Source organism: Lutjanus erythropterus, chromosome 2, assembly GCF_056507025.1.
Source record: "Lutjanus erythropterus isolate fLutEry1 chromosome 2, fLutEry1.hap2, whole genome shotgun sequence".
Lineage (NCBI taxonomy): Eukaryota > Metazoa > Chordata > Actinopteri > Lutjaniformes > Lutjanidae > Lutjanus > Lutjanus erythropterus.
In genome coordinates, this window is record NC_139318.1 from 35,257,835 (window position 1) to 35,280,359 (window position 22,525).

At 37.8% G+C, this 22,525-nt stretch overlaps 1 protein-coding gene across 4 annotated transcripts in view; it reads left to right on the forward strand.

Moving 5' to 3' along the window:
* The window catches only part of slc12a5a (solute carrier family 12 member 5a), a 226,945-nt gene that overhangs the window by 185,737 nt on the left and 18,683 nt on the right, over positions 1-22,525 (forward strand). For all 4 annotated transcript variants that reach the window (XM_084738160.1, XM_084738168.1, XM_084738172.1 and 1 more), the window contains exons 5-12: positions 10,227-10,281; positions 12,538-12,668; positions 16,027-16,274; positions 17,711-17,922; positions 19,947-20,114; positions 20,331-20,429; positions 21,992-22,049; positions 22,304-22,478. In XM_084738160.1, coding sequence (XP_084594286.1) covers positions 10,227-10,281; positions 12,538-12,668; positions 16,027-16,274; positions 17,711-17,922; positions 19,947-20,114; positions 20,331-20,429; positions 21,992-22,049; positions 22,304-22,478 — 1,146 coding nt within the window. The remainder of the gene's footprint in view (positions 1-10,226; positions 10,282-12,537; positions 12,669-16,026; positions 16,275-17,710; positions 17,923-19,946; positions 20,115-20,330; positions 20,430-21,991; positions 22,050-22,303; positions 22,479-22,525) is intronic.

Genomic DNA, 22,525 nt, shown 5'->3' on the forward strand with positions numbered 1-22,525 from the left:
GTTATTGGTTGCCCGTTTCACGTTGATTAGAGATCAAATTAATGTCAAATGTTCACCAAATGAGTAAGTGTCTGTTTGTGAGTTGTAAAAAAATCATTAATAATCTTTTAGGAGGAGTAGATTTTTATAACGGTTAAATTGAGCAATTTGTTAATGGGGTCTGGCAGGCAGTAAGACAGGCAGCCACTGAACTCAAACTCCAGAGTGTGTATTTTCAGAGCAGTAGGGTTTTGTCTTCAGGATAACGGGCTCAACTTTACATTGACAAACAACTGACAGATATAAACAGCTGATCAACTTATAGTGTAGGACTTGTCGCTTATTACTGTGAAATTGCATGAGCATCTTCGTGAGTGGAGAGGAGGAGGCAGGAGAAAACAACTCACTTCAACCATAGATCCTGATAGATCCTATATTAAATAGGATCTCAAACTATTTAATAAACAATCTATGGCTCCAAGCATTCATTTTTGGATGCACAGTTGTTACATATTTCTCCTTTAACCATGAAATAACACACACAGCCACTGTAAATATGACTGCAGACGGTGTGTATCCAAACGTGCGCTGCATGTGTGTATTTTTAGCCCAGATAATGAATGCAGGCTTGTCACAGAGATAAAATGAGGTTTAATATTCTCGATGGAAAGTCATCTGTTGTTTGGCCTTCCTCATTACTTCCAGGTCTTGAATCCAAATGCTGCGAGGGGAAAGGTGGTCTGCCCTCTGTCGTGACTCATTTAAATGCTAAGGATGCTTTTCTACCCTCATCCTTTTCATTTTTTACTCTCATCTCTTTCGCTTCCTCAATTTCTTCAACTCCTTTTTTCATTTTACTGTCTCATTATTTCCTCTCTCTCCCTCTGTTTCCACCTACCATCCAATTTTTGTCCTGCCTCACCACCTCTCCTCCTCCTCCTCCTCCTCCTCCTCCCTCTCATGCAGCTGCATCTAGTCCTCTCGTGCTCCGTCTCCGTCCCCGGTGATGTCAGTCTGAAAGTAAAAATCACCGCCATCTCCTTCACCTGACACTTTCGCCTTCTATAGCGCACCATCCGCAGGGATTCCAAGTGATAAACAGCACACTGGAAATAGATTTCTACTGTACCATTGTGTGTGAATTGATGAAGTTGTACTTGACAAAACTATTCTGCATTTGTGTAATGAAGCATGCTAATGAAGCACACTCTCAGGGCAGCGCGAAAAACTCCATTCCTGTCAAAACCAATTTCCGCTCAACCACCGAGGTCAACTAAAGGCCAAAGCAGAGTTTGTCTGTAGCTTTGGGAAGAAACAGACCTAAAGTGTCCTCTGCAGTCAACGTCGAGGGGAAATCAGCGAGCAGACTTTTCTTAAAAGTTAAAATTAGCTTCTTCATCAAATACGTTCCTCGGGCTCAGCCTGTAATCATGATGGCTTTGCAATTATTCAAGTTTCGCTCACATTCACACTGCCTTGGAAGGAAACCGCTTTTGTCTCATTTGTGAGCTGTCTGCTGTTGTACCTCATATGAAGAAGACAGATGGCGAGGCGGCATAATCTGACGTTTTCTAACTGGCACACTAGGAGGCCAGAGGGCGTGTGGGTGCATGTGAGTTTGGAGGTGCAGGCACTAAAACCAGGCTTCTTAGGGAAGTGCAGCGTGCAACATGCACACCATCGAGCAAAGTCTCCAGCCTTCACAGTTTTAGGTTACCTGCTGCACCGTCTGAAAGTGGGACGATAAAAACAGGCCACAGGCTCTGGGTCAGTGGGAAAAAAAGATGCTGCAGAGCACTGCTGCCTCCAGTGCCAGTCATCCACCAATCAGCTGCTGATTCACGCATGAGGTCATCAGGTGAAGTAGTTTGGCTTTTAGGCTCATCACACATCCAAGCTGGGGAAATAAAAATTGCAGGCTGCCAATGATGCTATTTTCATTCAAGCAAATGTTCAATTTAAAGGTAAAAGAACTGTTGCTGTTCATTTCACACACAGTATTTACTGTGTAGTAACATATATGTAAAGTAAAGATGAAAAGTCACGCTTATCCAAATACTCACAAAGCATTCAGTGCAGTATATCAGAAAGTGATTGTATAGTGGCCCTTTATTTTGTCCCACACTTTAGGCAACTCATCAGATAATATGACTAATATCATTTGTCAAAAGTAAAAGACATAAGGATAATAATTTAGTTTAAGTTAGTTTGTTTTGCTCCTTTCAATGTATGTTCCAATACTAGTTTTCCAAAAGCAGGAATACATCCTAACATGAACTTCTTATACACATTCCATGACTGAAAAAGAGGAGGAGGAAAAAAAAATCTTACATTAACTGCCCATTTTTTAATAGTAACATGTTTCATAGCACAAATGCAGATCATTCAACAATACATAAACAGTCACACAAATATTCAACCAAATACAATCAATGATAGTCATCTAAACATAAATAACACTCAGTAAGTCCATAATGTCAATTTTTTCTCTATAAAATTTCTTAAATTGATTAATATTTTAGCAATATTTTAAATCTTTGTCCAGAGAATTCCTCATTTTCACTTCATATACTGAAATACACATCTGGTTGTACATGCATTTGGACTTTTGAAATTAAATTTCCTTCTATGATCCTCATCATTTGATCTTAGAATAGAATAGAAACAACTTTTGTAGATCTTCAGACTTCATTATGACTAACAATGTTTTTTAATCAGGTAAATCTTACAGCTCATGTAACTTAAACAGCCTGTTGGTTTGTTCTCTTACATTCACCTTATTTATAAGTCTTATTACTGTTTTCAGTAATACCTGCAAAGATTTAGTATTTGCCATAAACATGTTGCTTCATATCTCTGTGCAATTTCCAGAATGTGGCAGAATAAGTGAACAGTACAGAATACAAAGTGCAGCTAAATCTAAAGTGGCCTTTTTTGTTTAAAGCTGCAGTACTTTACACACTTTTCTCTTTGAACAGTATTTTCTGTATGAGGTATTACACCCCAAAATTTTGCTTTAAATACTCTTTCAGTATGAACTCCGTCTATTACCATTTTGATACGATCATCTTTTTATCAGACTTTTTATTTTCATCAAACCACCTCTTAAGTTTGACCATTTCACATACTAGTCTATTTTATGTATTTGATCTACAGAAGCTGCTCCTGAAGGTAATCAAAGTGTGATGGTCTGAGATCAGTGCAAACTTTGCAGGACGGTCAAAGTGATCTCGTGTGTTTGTGACAGCAGCTGATTGATGACATTTGTTAATGTCCCTGTCTGCAGTGACGCCCAGAGGGTCATGTGCAATAAAAGTAGGACACTGCTAAAAGTAAAGGTAAAGTGACCACATAGGATTTCATAAAAAAAAAAAATCTCATCTTCTAGCTGCAAAATGACAGACAGACCATCAGGAATTAACCAGAGGATAGAAGCGAAATTACCAACCCCAACAGACAGAGACTGGACGCTTGAGTGACTTTTCAAAGGTCACCGTTGCTTCTGTATCTTGTCTGGAGGTTGGCAGACAACGAATATTTTATAGACACCGTTAAACCTAAAAGATTTGATAAGTCTATAATATGGTGATATGATGATGGGATAAATCAACCATCCTCTAATGGTGCATTCCATTTAGCTTAGAAGTCGGAACTGTAAAAGAGAGTTCCAGAACAAAAAGTCAGCGTTCTGTGGTATTTTGGACATACACACACCGTAGTGAATACAGTTTGTCATTCTTTTTCAGCAGCAGTTTGTCAGAGTGGCACCAATGATATGTTGATAAACCTGCAGCCTCTGAGAAGCTGTGCCAAAGAACAGTGGTGCTACGCAGACCTACCACCTTTCCCTTTGCATTTATTATTCAGATTTCAGCTGAGGGTGCAAAATATTAAAATGAGGATGCAATGCATGCTTTTGCGCCATCATAGAACCGAGCCTGCATGCTAATATTTGCTATTTACATTAGAGCAAATAGACACGCCGTTTGATTTATTCCTTACACTTTTGATCTTCTGTTTTGGTTTTAGAAAGGCTAAAGCAGACAAATAATGGCTGAAAAAACATACCATGATTCACATCTGTTAAAGACAAAATCAAACAGAAAAGAACATATGACTTCCTTCTTATTATACATCCTTTTAATCATACCATTACTACTGAAAGAAATCTCTGCACACCTGAATATGTGACAGATGCAAAGACCTAGTTGTCTCAACTCTTTAAGAACCTACCTTTGTTTTAATACAAACAGGGGCAAAGTCTAAGAGATCATATAGTTCATGCAAACTTTTCTCATTAGAAAACTCATAAAACCCTGCTGCAATAAACTCTTCTAAGTCCTCTTTCAAATTGAAAATATCGTTGTGAGAACCGCGCTCAGTGCCACAACACTGTAAAGTCAAAATATTTTTATTATCCCCTAACAGAAGAAATTTTTTTCTATAAGGATCATTATAAATGTATTTTCATCCGCTGATATAATATACATAATACTCTGCCCATGTGGCCTTGCATACATTGGTAAAACAACTAGGAAACTTAAACAAGGAATAAGTGAACATAAGAGTGCGATCTGCTGACAGGACAGAGAATATTTTATTTTTCTAAAAAGGTTGGTCATATGGAAGACTTGATTTATTTGACCCACCCCAGCTGATAAATATCACAGACTTATTTGACCCTTTCTGCAAATCCTTCATTAACAGCATCAAAGTTGACTTTGCTCCAATTTAACAAGTCATTTTATGTTATCCCCAGCCTCTAGAGTTCTCTTTTACTACTTAAACTGTATGGATGTTAACCTGCGTAGTGACATTCGTGACCATTTAAAATCTTTTTGGGATCACTGTGTTTATTGTATGTACTGTAGTTTATTTCGTGTCAAATTTTTTGACTTGTGGAGTATGTAAGGTTAGATGAATATTTAAGATTTTTTCCGGCTGATGCAGTAAGCAGTGTCAGGTGGTCTTCTGATTGTGCGAGTGAAAAGTGAGGCAGTCTCTGTGTTTGTTTATGGAGATGCTTGGATGCTGCCAGCGTACTTGACAAAGGTCGTTCAGACTGAAATGTCATTATTTAATAAATATGTCAGTTGAAGGCGAGACAGTGTGCAGGACTTTCTGTCATTACCTTACCATTACTGAAATATATGCAGTCCAGAGTCATGTCTTTCCTCTAATACACAGCACATCAACCATCTTTGACTGTACTAGTGAGTCTAAATCATATAAATCCATTGGTGTCTGTCCAGTGCTGTAGTTGTGTGGTGATTCAGTAACTCAGTATGCGACGGAGCACCTCTGCATGGCCGCTTCCCACATCAGATAAAACACTTAAACAATTACTGTCTTATCTGCTGTGGTGGGAGAAGAGCTTGTGGCCTCATTATGACCAGATTAGAGAGAGGAACAGAGCCCAGTCCCACTCATTCCTCACTCCTCATCGTCAGTCCATCGGGCCCTCAGGTGACACTAACCACATTACTGTCTTCACAGAGACAGACGGAATGATAGTCGAACATAACTGGCTGGGACTCGCCACCACGCTCCCATCACACGTCTCACTCTCGCTGTTTTCTTTTTCTTTCTAGTTGAAGATACCGAAATAAAAAATAATGTTAAAATGTTGAGAATTTATCCAAGAGAATCACATCAGTGTCCACTGAATAATATTATACTGTATCAATGAAAAAATAATTATTATGTATTGTTATTAGTTTAGTTCAGGTTAAGCGCTTAACATTGAGGATGATGAAAAGTAAAACCCATTAAACCACTGAATTCATAATAGAAACTAAGTGATATTGGATGTTTATGCTGATACTGATATAAAACTGATACTAAATCAATATAATATAATATAATATAATATAATATAATATAATATAATATAATATAATATTACATTATATTAATATAATGAGAATTGTGTTAAACAAATACTGACAAATTGTTTTATAGTTAATTCAGTGTAAATTTAATCAGTCAACTTCATTGGAAATCAAATTCTTTAAAAAACAAATACTCACAGTTAAGCAACGATATATTAAAGTTGAGCTAAAAAAGATATGATTAACTTTATTAGTACCACACCAGCAAGAGGCAAAAGTATACATATATACATATATGTGTATATATGCATATACATACATATACCAAATAATACAATGTATAAATAAATAGGATAGAAAAGACCCAAATATATGAAACTTTATTATGAACATTAATTAAACCTATAATATGAAACATTTATGCTTAAAAATGTCTACAAATGTGAGACTTACGTGTGTCATATATTTTAAGTTTTGTCCTTAAATTATTTTAGATGTTAAAAAGCAGAGGAATTCATAATTTGTTTGAGGTAAAAGTGCGTTTCCTGCTCGCTGTTGCTATAACTTCTGGGGAAACACGGGCCGGGATACATCAGATATGTCAGAGAGTGAGGAAGGAAGTTGGTGTATGTGAATAAATGCAACGTGAATAAATGTAATACTCTAATACCATGTCTATGAACATTATTTCTGCCTGAGTCACATCAGATAGATTTTCATCCTGATGATTGTTTAACAAAGAAGACATGATCCCACGCCACTTCATGTCATCGAACGACATCTTTTATTATTTTAATGTGAGAGAGAGACCCCTAGTGGTAGAATTTAGTAATGTATTTGATTTCAAAATAACAGAATCATTGATTGTATCCGTCAATTTCGTATTAATAATCTGTGAGATGAAAAGTATCTTTATGCTGAATTAATGTGACGTCTTTTTCCTCCGATTTCTCGTTGACAAAGTTCTTGTAGTTAACATTAAGTAGCTGGTTTTCATGGTTGAAATTTTAATTACCCAGTTTGTCTTCTGTACCACTGTTGCTGCTGCTTTAACTGTAAAACAAGTGTTACAAACAGGGCACGAAATTAGCACCAGCCTCCAGACAAATGCTGATGAAATATTCAAGTGACTGGTAGATTTGCTTCACTCACAAGCCAAGGAAAAAAAAAAAATGTTAATCTGTTGAGTTCCTGGAAGAATTTGAACCTTCTCAAGCCATTTGGCTGGTGAAAAAAAATGTTAATTTTGCAAACTGGTTACAAAGAATAGTACCCAGGAAAAAAAACTAATCCCACACTCAGAGTGAAAGCTTTCATAAACTGGGTTGAAGCTGAATTAGTAACAGCTGCATAAAAATAGAGTGGACTATAAAAAGTCAGTTTTTGAATATCACAACAATGACTGAGACAATAAATGCAATAGAAATAATGGCATAATATATTTGGAGTAAAAAAAGAGATAAAGAAAAGTAAAAGGAGGAGCAGTTTTAGGGGGTGGCAGTGATTTTTACCAGGCTGCTCTCACATCTCCTCCTCGTGCTTCTCTTTCTGTCTCTGTCGCTCTCTTTCATGTGCACACAATGTAAAAAGACTCTCAGAAATTCAACAATAGCGTTTGAAAGAATGATGAAATCTTAATGCTGTCTTTGTACTGTCACACGCACTATCTCTCTCTCCATTTCTCACTTTGTCTTTTTTTTTTTTTTTTTTTTTTCTGGTCCCGTTCCTCCACTCGCTGCATGCATCTCTCTCTCTCTCTCCCTCTCTTCCTCTGCAGGGCAGCGAAGGCAGGCCGGCTGTTTGTGTTGCAGGCAATCAGTGATCTCCGTTCTAGCATGCCCTTATATTTCTCCTGGTGTTTTTCTCCCACTCAATACAACAGTTACATTAGAGTTGTCATTGGCTGTCTGAATGTGCTCTGACAGCTGCTGACAAGCCCCCTGGCCTCATTATTTATCTAATCAACAACCAGGCAGCTTTAACATTTAGCATCGCTGTAAATTGCTGTTGTCCTCACGTAAACTCCATCACAGGGTGTTTAGATGTTATTTACCACAGGCCTGATGCTGTTATGATGGACATCACTGTGAGGAAATAATGATATGGAAAGTTAACTTCTGAAAGTCGCAAACAACTTAGTGCAGGCTGAAATATCTAAACAAATATCGGGTGGAAGGTCAACAGGTTAGGACAAATCCTCTTCAGTGATCCTCCAACTTTTTATTTAACATGACAAAGTTTTTACTTATTTATTTTACATCCAGGGATAAAGTGCGAATGAAAAATGGCCCCCAAACAATATTTATAACCATAATTTCATTAAAACAGAAGTCAAATAGAACAAAGGGTGTGTGTTGCTCTTTGGAGAAAACTGGCGAGAAGAAGAACATATTAGCATAATGGCACCGTCATCCTGACTCTGGCTAAATCTACATCTGTCCTCTGCAGATGAACTCAGTCTGGATGAGTTTTCACCTATGAATTATTTGACAACTATTTTTCTAATTGATTAATTGTTCTGAGTAATTTTTATGAAAAAAAGTCGACTAAACAATTAATCAGTTAATCGAGAAAATAATTAACAGATTAATCAACAATGAAACTAATCATTAGTGGCAGTCCTAATTATAACACTAAATAGACAGTATAATGTTAAAATAATAGTATTATGTCAGTATATTTATCATAATTTCATGTACTAGTATACTAGCCTAACATTTGTTTAACATTAATTCCAGTTGGACAACAGATGTGCAGCAGTTTAAGAAATTCAGAACTACCATTTATGACTGTTTTATTCCTTCATTAAATCTTTGCACAAGAAAAATGGAATTACAATTGAATTTGAATCATAGCTATTCATGTATTGCAGATATGGAGGAGGAGGATGTGTGCTGGTGGCTCATAATTAAAGCGGGCCGAGGACGCATCTATCACGTGCTTGTTTTTGTAAAATGGGCTGCTCAGCGGCCCAATGTGTCCTCTTGCTCCCAGTGGCTGGTCCAACTATGTCTCCATCAATTAGGTGGATTGGCGCAAATGTTAATTTTTAATACATGACAACATATGGAAAAGCAGACAGGCTGCCTCATGGTAACCTGTGGTGCTTCCAGCTGGCTACCTGAGGCTGCGGCTGCTGTGGGCACATTGAAATCATGATGAGGAAAAGAAAGAAAGAAAAAAAACTCTATAAATGTGATATTCAACCACTGAATGCTTTTGCGTAGTTAACTTAGCTCCAGAGCACCTCAGGGAGCATTTTGTTTAATATCCACGCACACAATGGCTCTGGCGTTTGGTGGTTTCTGATTGTAGTAAGTTAAAGGGCCACTTAAATCACACATCTGGCAAGAAAATGTTTTTTGAGGGGGTTGACTAGTAATGTGCAACAATCCTGTTTGAGTGGTGCCACTGATTTCACAGGATGTTAATTTTAAAGATAATTTTACAGGACAAGATAGTCTCAGTTTGTTGCGGATTTATCATAGCTGTGTGTGAAACCGCTCAGTAAACTACTTGTTTCTTCTGGCCCAATATACACCACCAACGTTGCTGACCCTCGTAACGCCATCTTACTAGAATGTTTTATCAGCCGGGAAGCAAAAGAACAAGCAACTCCTGCTGCTCATATGACTTCATCCCAGTACGAAAACACACAGGCATTGTAGCTTCAGCGGCTAACGTTAGCTTTTGGAGGGAGAAAGTCAGGACATTGCTGACGTGACTTCTGTGTGTGTTGTCTCAGTTTTACAACAATTTACAACAATTTGACTTTCTTGACTTGTAAAATTATTTTTTAAATTGACAAACAACATATGTGTAATTCATGGAACAATTCAAACAGGATTTTTTTTTTTTTTTTTAAGTCTGTTGTTGTTGACTACAGTTCATATTTTTTCCAAAGTTAAGTCCTATGGGGTGGGAAGGAAGAAAAGGGGAAAAATCAGCTATAACATTCATCTGTGTGGTCAATTTCGACAAGAAATGTAAAACTAATGACAATCCCCAGGCTAGCTATCGCTGGTTTTTGTATTGACTAAACAGCATAACTGCTAGCATGTTAGCATTGTCATTGTTAGTATGTTTGCTTGCTGACATTAGCATTTAGCTCAAAGCACAGCTATGCCAGAGGACAGCCTCACAGACCTACTAGTATGGTGGTATAAATCCATGGCTTTTTTAAATCCTTGCTCGTCTTGTATTTGTTAGATATATTAGATATTCTGTTAATGTACCAATTCTTTGCTTTGTCAAACAGTACACTGGGGCTTAATCAACAGTTTATTAAAGAAAGCAGTAACTTACATCGTTGAAAGGATGAGAAGCACAGCCGTTAACTCATATTCACAGTTTTATGCAGAATTTGGTAAATCTGATTTAATTTTCTGTTTTCTGCTCTTCCTCCTCTCTGTGTAGACCATGCTGACTGCCATCTCGATGAGTGCCATCGCTACCAATGGAGTAGTGCCAGGTGGGTGAGCAGACGCTGGCACCACACAGCCAACACTGTTTGAGTCTGTCCGCTTCTAAATTTCTCTTTTCACTGATTGCTTTTGGCACATTATAGCCAGCGCAGCTTGATATCCCCAGAAACATTTAAAGCTTTAGTCTGGAATGTTGTGCACTTTAACTTGTCATCGCACAATTATTTACACAAAATAAGACGGCAGCCAAATGCCTGACATGTATGCAGACACATTAATGTACACATTATGCAGCGTGGCCATATTTTATAATGTGAGTTTATATAGTAATGATGGCCTGCGTCTTACCAGTTGGTGTGCGTGCAGCAGGGGTCAGAGCAAATTACAGGCTTGTGAAGAAGTGTGGAAGTGTATGCCAATTATAACTGTCTCTGTTATAACTGGTACCAGCCTTTATGCTGCTGCAAAGTGCTGATTAAGTTCTATTTATTTATGTTCTGTTAATTTATTTGCACACTGTTAGACTGCTATACAAGCACTGTGCCACAGCACCATGATAAAAAAAAGATTGGCCACAGACACAGCATCACCCAGATTACAACTATTGGAAAGCAATATGTCAAAAGTAAATTGGTACAATTAATAAGAATATGATCAGGTGTAGGTGTGACAATCAAGAATTAACTTTAGTAATTTGTCAAGTATAAATAAAACACGGTGGTAATACTTTCTATGATGCCCATATCTAATACCTTATTAATATACTTATTATGTGTTATAATCTGCTTATAGCATGGTATTAATATAGTTATAAGCACTCATAACTTTTCCTAATGTTATCAATAATCTTGACAAATCGTAAATAATTTTATAATGACTTATAAGGTCATAAAGCCTCATAATTTCTGGTCACTCACTGACATTTTTTGCAAGGGTCATAGTGTGTTATAACTCAGCTGTAATACCTTATAATACTTTTATAATGCAGTATAATGTGAGGTTACTCTAAATAATTAGTGGGTGTTTTAAGTGAAGTAATGAGATTTCCTAATGAAATCAGCCTCACACTTTCTCCAGTGTTTCTCACTGATGGAAAAAGTTATTGTTAAATCTAATATGCTATACATTCAGAAAAGACTATAACTTTTGTAAATATAATACTGCTGTTAATCTTTATTCTTTCTGTTTAACTATTCTTTAAGGGTTCATGTTAATTAGTTAATTATCATGATGCTTGAACATTATAAAATGCTGTATAATGTGTTAAAATTGGCGTTATAGAGGAATATGAATATTTCTAAGTGCTTATATCTATAATTATACAGTGCTATAAGGAGATTATAACACATTCTAAGTCTATTTATAATGGATTATATACATGAACATCATAGAAAGTGTTACTAAAACATGTAGTCATAAACTGGGCGTTCTTGCTTTTCTTTGCTATAAATTGAAAACTTTCATGCTTTTGGCTGATAGTTGCACAAACTCAACAATTGTCAGACATTATTTCAGGCTCTGGTAACTCGGGCTGCGTATCAGGACTTAATACCTTTAAGGTATCAACCAAATAATTCAAAACAGTATCTGCACTTGATCCTTTTTGTGCCCAGATTTAGAAAAAAAAAAGACCATATGTATGGCTTTGCTCTCAGCCAGTAACAAGCTCTCTTAGGTTTAATGTGACGTGTGAAAGAAAATGTGTCAAATGATGCAGTCGATTGATAGCTGTATCATTTTCGGTGTACTGCTATTGGCACTGATATTTTAATTTTTTCAAACAATACCCAGCCCTACTGGTAACATGATGGGCATCTTTCATCACGTTTTACAGTTTGTAGACTAAAATATGAATTAAAAATAAATTAATTGACATTATTGACTATTTTCTGTAAGCAAGCGAGCAAGTCTATTTATGGAACACATTTTGTACACAGGGCCAATTCAGTGTGCTTCACAAACATAAAAAAGAAACACACTTAATAAATATAACTGAAGGTTCAAAATACATAAAATAGTAATTACAAGGGAGTCATTAAAAGATAAGTACCTTAAAAAACAATAAGAAATAAAATAAATGTGCTTTTACGCTACAGTGTAGCCGCCAAAAATAGTGGTATTCAAATAAGGGACAGAAATGTGGAGACGAAATGCAATTTATTGAAATTTAATTACAAAAAAATAGTTTAAAAACAAAAGCCTTAGTGATTCATATAGTTGCACATTAAAAGATTAGGTCAATTGCATAACACCACACACCTCCTTCAGAGTGTTTCTGTTAACACTGTTGTGTTTGTGTGTAGCTGGAGGTTCCTACTACATGATATCCCGTTCCCTGGGCCCCGAGTTCGGGGGAGCAGTGGGGATCTGTTTCTATCTGGGGACCACCTTCGCTGGAGCCATGTACATCCTGGGGGCCATCGAGCTCCTCCTGGTGAGCGTCATCCTCTCTGCTCCTCTCACGCTCTGTTGCCGTCATCATCAGGGTGTCTGATTTATCATTTTTTTAAGGGTAAAATGTATGTGCCGTTGTGTGTGGTCAAGGATTAGCAGCGAACAAGCTGTCCAGAGTCGATTCAGCTCAGTGTGTCGGACCAGTCAGTGAATGTTAAGATGATAATGGGACCCCTGGGAGACCTGCAGATTATTCAGCCTTTATAACAAATATTCAAATCAGACACTGTCGATATAAAGTGTTGGATTTCTCTGCAGGTACGTGGTCTATTTCTCACCACAGATTTATTCTGAAACCATCTCTCTCTGGTTAATAATTGGTGAAAATTGTAACAACATTTTCCGGCCTACTTGTAATTTCAAGCTAATTCATCCATGGCGTTGAAACGGAAAATGATGGGATAGCGTTGCCAGGTTAGTAGAGGATGACCACTCAAATCACAGCTTCTGCAGTAAACTCTGCGACCTCATACTCTGATAATTTTGTCACGGTGGTAACACAAGCTGCTCTCAAGAGGAGGGCGATGTCAATGCAGCGAGTGCAGCATTGCCACCACTGAATATGACCTCTTGATCAAATTGTGCTGGTAATACATAAAAGATCTGGTTCCACTTTGCTCTGGTCCAACGAAAAACTGGAGCCAACATTGGAAATGGTTCAATGATTTGAGGCTAGGAGCCAAATAAACCAGCAGCACAAGAGGCATTCAAAAACCACTCTACTGAAAATATGGTTAATCTTTCTTTTCTTTCATGTAACCAGAACAGAGTATCACTGATGTTAAGGTAGTCCTGGTCTACTCTTATCACCACGCTAGATTACATTTCATTTCCGCTTCATTATTCAGTCTGACATTGTGTCTATGTTTGGCGTTTTGTGTTTGAGAGTGGGGATATTTTGCCCTAACCAGTCAGACTGTCATATCAGCCAGACTGATGTCATTTTCAGTTGACAGGAAAGCTGTGTTAGTAGTTTCTTGGAGCACTCAGCTTAAACAAATAGTTTGATATTTCTGGAAATGCACCTTCTTGTTCGTTGCTAAAATAAAGTGATAATATTACAGTAATATATTGCCGAGTAATGTATTACTGCCCCACTCTGCTCGCCAGTGTTGTTAGACCATGAGAAGGACAAGGAAGAAATTAATTAGAATAAAGTTTTTGATCTTCAAACACACAGTTCTGACCTCTGGTTAGGTGCAGTTTTATACCATGGATGGGTTAACTAGTCCCCCCAAATCACATTTGATTGGATAAACATATGTATAATCCCCCGCCTTCAAGGTGAGTCATCAAAAATATTTGAACATTTTATACACATGGGAGAACTTAGCTTTCAACCACGATATTGTCCTAAAACCTAACCAAACTGTGGTAAAAAAAAAAAAGAAGAAAATAATTGTTTAAAAAATATGTCAAGTGCTTTACACAGGGCATGACCTCCAGTATGCTGGTATCTAACCCATTCATCCACCACAACCTGCTTCTCATATGGACTTTCATCTGACTTCCTAAAATCTTTCTGCCAGAAAGCCCTGAAGGCTAACTTCTCCCAAAGAGTGTAAATTTTACATTAAAATATTCAAAAATACCAAACAAAATGAGAACAATTCAGACAACAACAAGATTATACTTTTTCCAGAAAATGTTACTTTTGTTTCGCTGTTTCTTTAATAGGTTGTAGACAGAATATACGTACATACTGGCCTGTGTGTACGTGTGTTCTGTTATATATTCCTATTATATTAGGCAGAATATAATCCAGGAGGAGTTTTTGATGTCACTGTAATCCTTGACAGCTGCACTGCTTGATTGCTGCACACACTGACGCTTCGGTGCAGTGAAATTAATGGTGAACTGGCAAACGTGGAAGAACCGTGTGCTCCTCATGAAACAGAGCTCGGCAGCGCTGTGTGCCACGAACATGCCTTTGTGAAAATAGAGTTCCTCTCCTTCGGTTTATTTTCCTCCTCACTGCTCTTTGAAGCTATTTTTTCTCAAGCTGTGTGTTCTTCAACGTGAATTCTGATCAGTTGATGAAATGCAGGCATCTTTCATCTCGTTCTTCATTCCTCTCCTCCTCTTCTTCCTCCTCCACCTCCTCCTCCTCCTCCTCCTCTGCCTTTTATTACACACTTCTTCCACTGCAGTCCCCCATGCTGCATGGACTATTTGGTAATTATGCAAATACTGCATTAGCAAGCTATCAAGACACTGGCGGAGTAACAAGACCATTCCTTGAAAAGCTCTCATCACTCTGGTCCACTGTTATCAACATACCAGAGTGTGTTTTTTGTTTTTTATTTTATTATTCTCCTCCTGGATGCCTCTAATGGATATGCAGAGTTTGATCATGCCTGGAGGTTAATTCTGTCTTCTGGGTCAAAGCTGGCTTAGTTTCCATTGTAAAATAACAATCCCTGCAGAATTGTAAGGAGCGGATCTGGAGAAGGCTGATTTGAATATGTTTCATCCTTCCACCCAAGCCAAGAACACAAACTGATGCTGCTATTTTAGGAAGCATGAACAGTTCACAGTGAAGCAGGAGATTTGTTTGCCTAGTGATACGCTCTTCTTAGCATCAGATCACTTTTCTCCAGCCAGATGACCGTAATGAGCCATGACTCCCTGCTCGTTCTCCTCAATTTTAGTTCCTCTGTATGCTGATATGACTCTTTTGGGTGGAAACCGAATCATTATTTGGATAAAAAAGAGAAATTCCCGTGGTTATGTAACTGCTTCACGATGAATCATCTAAAGCCGATGACAGATACTGACAGGCTAATTAGGGGTTTACCGTTTTATATATGATGGGACTATTCTTAGATTGACCCGTAGTAAAAGTGTAATAATGGCAGCTAATTTCAAGTATTAATACCATGCTTGAGTTCTTTAATTAAGACGAGTTAAAATAGCGGAGCAGAATTATGAGCTGCTGCTGCAGCTTCGAGCTCCAGTAGAGGAGGCTGTTAATGTGAGCATCACATGTTTTCACACTTCACAGAGTTGTCCTCCTCACTCACCTCATGCTTTTCTCACCTCTCTTTTATTATATTTCAGCTTTTTTTTTTTTACCCAGGGTGAAATTTATTAAATTCCGCAGTAAACAATGAGTGAGAGGAGCAGGCTTGTGACCTGAAATCTGCCAGTTTGAATCCCCAGACAGGCTGGGGAGAAAGTGAGGAGGGAGAGTGGATGATGAGTAACGCTCCCTAAACAACCACCAACATGCCCTTCAGCTACTCTGAGATTGTATGGAACTTGTATGAGGGGGGAAAAAAATGATATAAACAGGAGAAAAACAAATAATAACGTAACCCCTTCTGCTTCCGCTTCAGATCTACATAGTGCCCAAAGCGGCCATCTTCCCCCTGGAGGGCCTGGAGGGCGCCGAGGCAGAAGCCGCCCTGCTCAATAACATGCGCGTGTACGGGACCATCCTGCTCACCTCCATGGCCACGGTGGTGTTTGTCGGCGTGAAGTACGTCAACAAGCTGGCCCTGGTGTTTCTGGCCTGCGTCATTCTCTCCATCCTGGCCGTCTACGCCGGAGTCATCAAGACCGCCGTCGATCCTCCCGTATTCCCGTAAGCAGTGGTGACCAGGACAGTCCAACAGAATACAAACTGAACCACAAATCTTACCTGAGCACATACAGCGTTCATTAGACAGACACAGAGTTATTACAGTTTTTATTTTTTAATTCTAATTTTTGTTTTCAATTCACAAAGTCACAAAGTTACAAAGTACAAAGGTTTTAGTAATGTCAGAATCCTGGTTTAAAACAGCTCTCCTGTGTCTTCAGGAGTTGTAGGGGTTAACATTGTCAGTGCAAAGTAGATCCATGTTAGTTTCACTTTGTTACAGTGTGATCAATACAATTCTTTTTCCCTAAAACTATTTAAAAAGTGAGACTGTAGTTGATGCATCTTTTTAAAACATTTTAAGGCCTAAAATTTAGATTATTGGATTTTAGAGTTTTTAAAACTCTTTACGGACCCCTGGAAAACCTGCTACCCCAGCCTTTCAAACTGTTGGCTACTTAGTTTGTATACAACACACAGAGCTGACCATAAACAGGCAAGGGGCTGTGTGTCGCAAAGTACAGTAAAAAACACAATTTAGAAGCAGATTTTGAATGCGCTGTATAAAAGTCCAAAGAATGCTGCTAAAATCTGAATAATATCAGCATATCCCATGTTTTCATCAGGAAGTGATAAATCAAGAATAAGGTCTAATTAGGAATCTCCAAATGAAAAATGCTGTTTAAATGACCTAGAATCAAATTTAGAATATTGTTATATTCAGAATAATAGTGGTAAATTAGTGTGCATGTAAATGTAGTCAGTAAATTAATGTGATAGAGCCATCTCTGTCAATATGAAAGCTTAGAAATGAATAAAATTGCAGTATTCGTTTTATTGTAATTGAAATACTCCACCCGCTTTGACATGTTTCTGTCCATTCAGATTTTTGCCTCCCAGTAATAACACCACAGTACTGACCAACTAAACACTGACGAAGTAATTTGCAGGTACAAAACTTCTAGACTTGTAGGATAAAACCGAGTTAAATTAGGCTGCCAATTATTTCAGCATGCAGCTTCTCACTAAAATCCAGTCATTAAAATGCTGATTAATCCAACAGTTACATGAAACTGAGACATCTACTTTCCAACCCACATCAGCACATTTTTAAACTAAATGTCTAGACATGTTCTGACCTTCAGAAATCCATAAATCAATGCTTCCTGAGGAGGAGTATTGTTTCTTGACAAATTGCTTTCTTTGACTAAGTGATTCAGTGTTTATTTTTTGTTTATGAAATCAGTTTAGTTGCCTTTTACCTTTTTTTTTTTAACTGTTAGGGATGTTGTAGTGCTGAAAAGAATCAGATTTTAGGCATTATTATTATATTCTATCTTTACTAAGGAAGTAAAAACACACACACCCACACGAGCCACGCCAACAATGCTCTGACAGACATCTTGTGCTTTTCGTCTTCTTCTTCTTCTTCTTTCCAGCGTGTGCGTCCTGGGCAACCGCACTTTGGTGTGGAAGACGTTTGATGTGTGTGCCAAGACCGTTGAGACAGCTAATGGGACAGTCACCACCCAGCTGTGGCGTATGTTCTGTGACTCATCTCTCCTCAACGCTACCTGCGACAAGTACTTCACCGCCAACAATGTGACTGAGATCCAGGGTATCCCGGGGGTCACCAGTGGAATCCTGGCAGGTCGGTTCAACCAGTTTAAGATCTGTGTTGTCGTTGAAAATGTACTGGTAGTGTTGGCATTCTCCTCAAAGGAAAAACAAGTTTTGTTAAACTACATTGCCATGAAAAGTTTGTCTTAAAACCGTTTACTTTATAGATTATTGACCTTTCAGCATTATCACAGCTTCATAAAGACTCTTGTCATTAAAAACACTGAATTATTTTTCTGTTACAATAAAACATCGACACCAAACAAACCACAACATTTCAAACAGACTAAAAATCTTTATCTCATGTCACAAGTTAATAAATAAATGGTGCTATGCTTTCCATTTCTGAGGGATTTTCTGTTGCACAAAAGTCAGAATGCACCAGAAAAATATAAACCTAAAAATTTAAAAATGTAAAACATGAATAAAAGCATAAAAAACAAACAGCAGTAATAGCAGCTTTAAAATAGATTAACAATTATGTATATCGTGCAGAGTCTTCATATTTTGTAGGTTATTTAAAGACAGGTGGCAAAAATTTTAATATATCTGTATCTGGCCCTTTGATTATTTCTAAATATGAAAAAAGTACATTATTGTGATTTAATTGAAATATTCTAACATTCTAAGTTTCTGGGTTTTTACATTGTTTATTAGAAGATCATCATTTTATTAGTAAGTTAATGTGGTAAGTTCAGCTGAAAAGTTTTAACAGCATCTAGGGGAGTCAAATTGAATAAAAAAAAAAAAGAAAAATGCAACAAATTACAAAGGTGCTTGTTTTTTTCAGTGCTTTTGTAAATAATGTCTCCTTTCAAACTGTGAAAACCAATAAAGCAGAAAAAAGGCATTGTTTTACACATTTAAATTCCTAGTTTTACAGGTGAAACACGGGAAATGTAAACATCCGGCCCCTTTGGCACTTTACTTTTGGAAAATCTTACTCTTCTAAAAAACTAATTGAATAGGTCTGACGTAATATTGTCTATATACGGGATACAGGCGGCTGCCAACACAGAGTCTGGATTTTGCTTGAGAATTCTGCCTGTTAAAAGGGATTTTTCCTCACCGCTGTCAGTGTTTACTCACAGTGGGAACTGCTGGGTCTCTGTGAGTAATAATATGAAGAATACAGTCTAGACCTTCTGTCTGTGAAACGTCCCCTGCAAAACCTTTTACTTGACTGGTATATCCTGCATGTCACTGACATATTTTGACCTGACATTAGAGTAGTACATGCACCGAATTTGCTTAATTAGATTAGAATGTGTTTTATGAAAACAGAGAAATGTGTATTACTCCAAATGAAGAAGCTCTATGTGAAAGATTTCTATCATTTCACAACAGTTCCCATGATGCATCATTACATTTAAAGGAGTGTAAATCTCACTTTTTTTCCTGACATCTCTCTTGAAAGGTTGCAATAGCACGTTTTTTAAACAATACAGTATCTGCTGATTATAACGTTCATTAACTTTTTCTGTACCAGCACTGAGTGCAGGTTGTTAATTTTTTAAAAGAGAAAAAATATCTTATTTTGTGCACCAAGGAGTTTTTTTGCTGTGGTATTGACAGGTGATCATTTTTGGTGGGGGGGGGTCTTTCTAGGAAATGTATGAAATAATAAAGTTTGTCCAAGTGGAATTTTATAACTGTAATTGAGATCACTGTGTGGAGATCTGTTTTTACTTATCCCAAGAGCCTTTTTTGTTGATTAGCATCAAAACAGCTGCGTTAAATCTACCTTGATTCAGTGTTTGATTTGGGCCTTTTGGAGCTAATTTAGCCTAATTTAGTCAAGCATCTACCTACAACATTACTTCTGGAGTGCCTTTCTTTTTAGTTTGTTGTAACACAAACGTAAGTGCATCAGCGTAACAATGTAAAAGTGGAAATGACCGATAAACGGACAGCTGAAGTAAACCACTTAGTCTTGGATTTAGTTCAACTGAATCTGTGTTAAGTGGTTGGCGATCTGCAGTGGCAGCATTTGACATGTTTTGTCCACATGAAACATTCGCCTGATTCTTCTCTACATCCTTCTCACCCATCCAGAGAACCTGTTTGGGAACTACTATGAGAAGGGGGATCTGATTGCAAAAAGTGACCTTGAGTCAGTGGAGGACCAGGACGACCCTCTGACCAACGCAAACCGCTACGTGTTGGCCGACATCACCAGCTTCTTCACGTTGCTGGTCGGCATCTATTTCCCCTCTGTGACAGGTGAAAGTCTTTCATTTTCTCCAGTGATTTTTAACCATTTGTTGTTATTACTGTGATTTTGTTCATGTAATTCTGGGCTGATGGGTTTGTATTGTATTGTGATTGTGTTGTAAAGGAAGTGATTGGTATTCCACTGCTTCTAACACACCCTGTGTTTGCATTTGAGTGTGAATCTCTTTGACCTTGATCATGTTTGCTTCTTGTTTATCCGTTCAGGGATCATGGCCGGCTCCAACCGCTCGGGAGACCTGCGTGATGCCCAGAAGTCAATCCCCATTGGAACAATTGCAGCCATCACCACCACCTCCACTGTCTGTATCCTCTTACTACTGCCCCCTGCAGGATAACTGTGGTCACTGCGCAGACCAGTTTACACAAATATGTCTGTTTTCCACACAATTTAAGTGCCAGTTTTTGAGTCAAATGTTATATCAGTGGAGGATTGTGTATTTTAAAACCCACTGATCAGTCTAGAGAGGACATTATAGGTTAGATATACTCCCCAGGATTGTCTATGTTACACAAATGACCTTGTTTTTTAGGCACCTAAAAGTTCTCCTGAAGTATTGTAGCCTGATATCCACTCTGTATTTTAAGCTCAGTGATGACATGTGACACCGCTGGTCCGATGTTGACAGGACTTGGAGGGATGATGCACTGTGGTGCTTTGCTCTGCTGCAACAAAAACACACTGATTGGCCTGCAGGGAGCATGATAATTAAAGGTCACCGTTTTAAACTGTGAAAGGCCATAACTGCTACAATACCAGTCTGATTTTGATGAGGAGTATTGCATTGTGTGTGTTGGATGGGCCCAAAATATGCCTGTATTATATAGTACTGTGCAGCCACAGGTTCAATTTGAGCTTTTTCCTGTTTTTTGCCACTCAAAGACTTCTGAGTCCTGTGTCCATGTTGAATTTTACCTGCTGTGAAAGTATTGAACAAATGTAAAAGATGCCAGCTTGAGGAGAAACATGAGGATGAAGATTTTCTTTTAAGATTACAATTTTGAGACTATAGTTCAAATTTCAAGGATAAAGTTGAAATGTCAAGTTGAAATACCACTTTGACTTTTTCATCAACAGGGTATTTCAACTTTATTCTAAACATTTTGATGAAATTCTCAACACTTAGTTTACAGTTGTAACAAGAATTACCAACATATTTCTTAGACTTTATTCCCTACATTTCAACTTTATTGTCAACATTATAGCTTTGTTCTCATAATGCAAAGAAAAACTTGCTCTGCTGTTTTTTTTTTTCTTACACTTGGCACTAATACTGAAAGTTCTACTTTATTCTAGACATTTGAACTTTATTCTCAAAATGCAACATTAAAAAAAAAACTTCCTCCTCTCTCTTTTTTTCTCTTTATGTGCCCCTAATGTTCTGGCGTAGTAGGATGATGACATTTCTTTGCAAGAAACCTTAAAATTGATGATTTTAATATTCTTAAGCATCAACAGAAACAGTATTTGGCCATTACACATGTACTTCAAGGCAGATGTGATTACAGACCTCTACCTCTGAAGCAGCCATCTTGAATGTCTTCCATGTATCTGGAAGTAATCAGCTTGGGGTCTAAACAAATGTGATTACGACGTCTAATCGCATCATTTGGCTGCCTATGCAATCACGAGTTAATAAAGCAGAAGGATATTAGTTACCATGTCATTGATCTCTGACATATTATCCTAAACAAAATCGATTGATGTCTTTTAGTTGATTAGTTTATCGGATCAGTAAGTGCATCTTCAAAGGGAAAGGTTTATGAAGTCCTGTCAATCACTTCACAGGTCTCATTCATGCAGGCTTAACAAATATCCCCCATTTTATGAACGTGAATCTATACTTTCCTGATCAGTAACTGCTCAGACATGTCCAGTGTGGTGCTGTTTGGTGCCTGCATCGAGGGAGTAGTCCTCAGGGACAAGTAAGTACATCCTTGGTTCACTTTTAGCACCCTGGGTGCAAATAGTATTGTTAGCCACTGACACCTGGGTACTATATACATGTTGCAAATGTAAATGGCCACATTGGCTATTTCTCAATGGGTGCAAATAGGAATGTTGGCTGCCAATAGCACATTAATGATAATTGATAAATCATAATATGGAGATAACAATTAATTTTTAAAAAGTTTCAAGTGTTTTCTAATGGCAAGCAATCTTTTCCATTCTCCTTAAGGTTTGGGGAAGGAGTCCACGGGAATTTGGTGATTGGCACGTTGGCTTGGCCGTCACCATGGGTGATCGTGATCGGCTCCTTCTTCTCCACCTGTGGGGCGGGGCTTCAGAGTTTGACGGGAGCTCCTCGTCTCCTGCAGGCCATCGCCAAGGATAGCATCGTGCCCGCCCTTCGGGTCAGTCTGTCTGATTATTTTCACCACTTGTCTGTGAAGATTCTCTG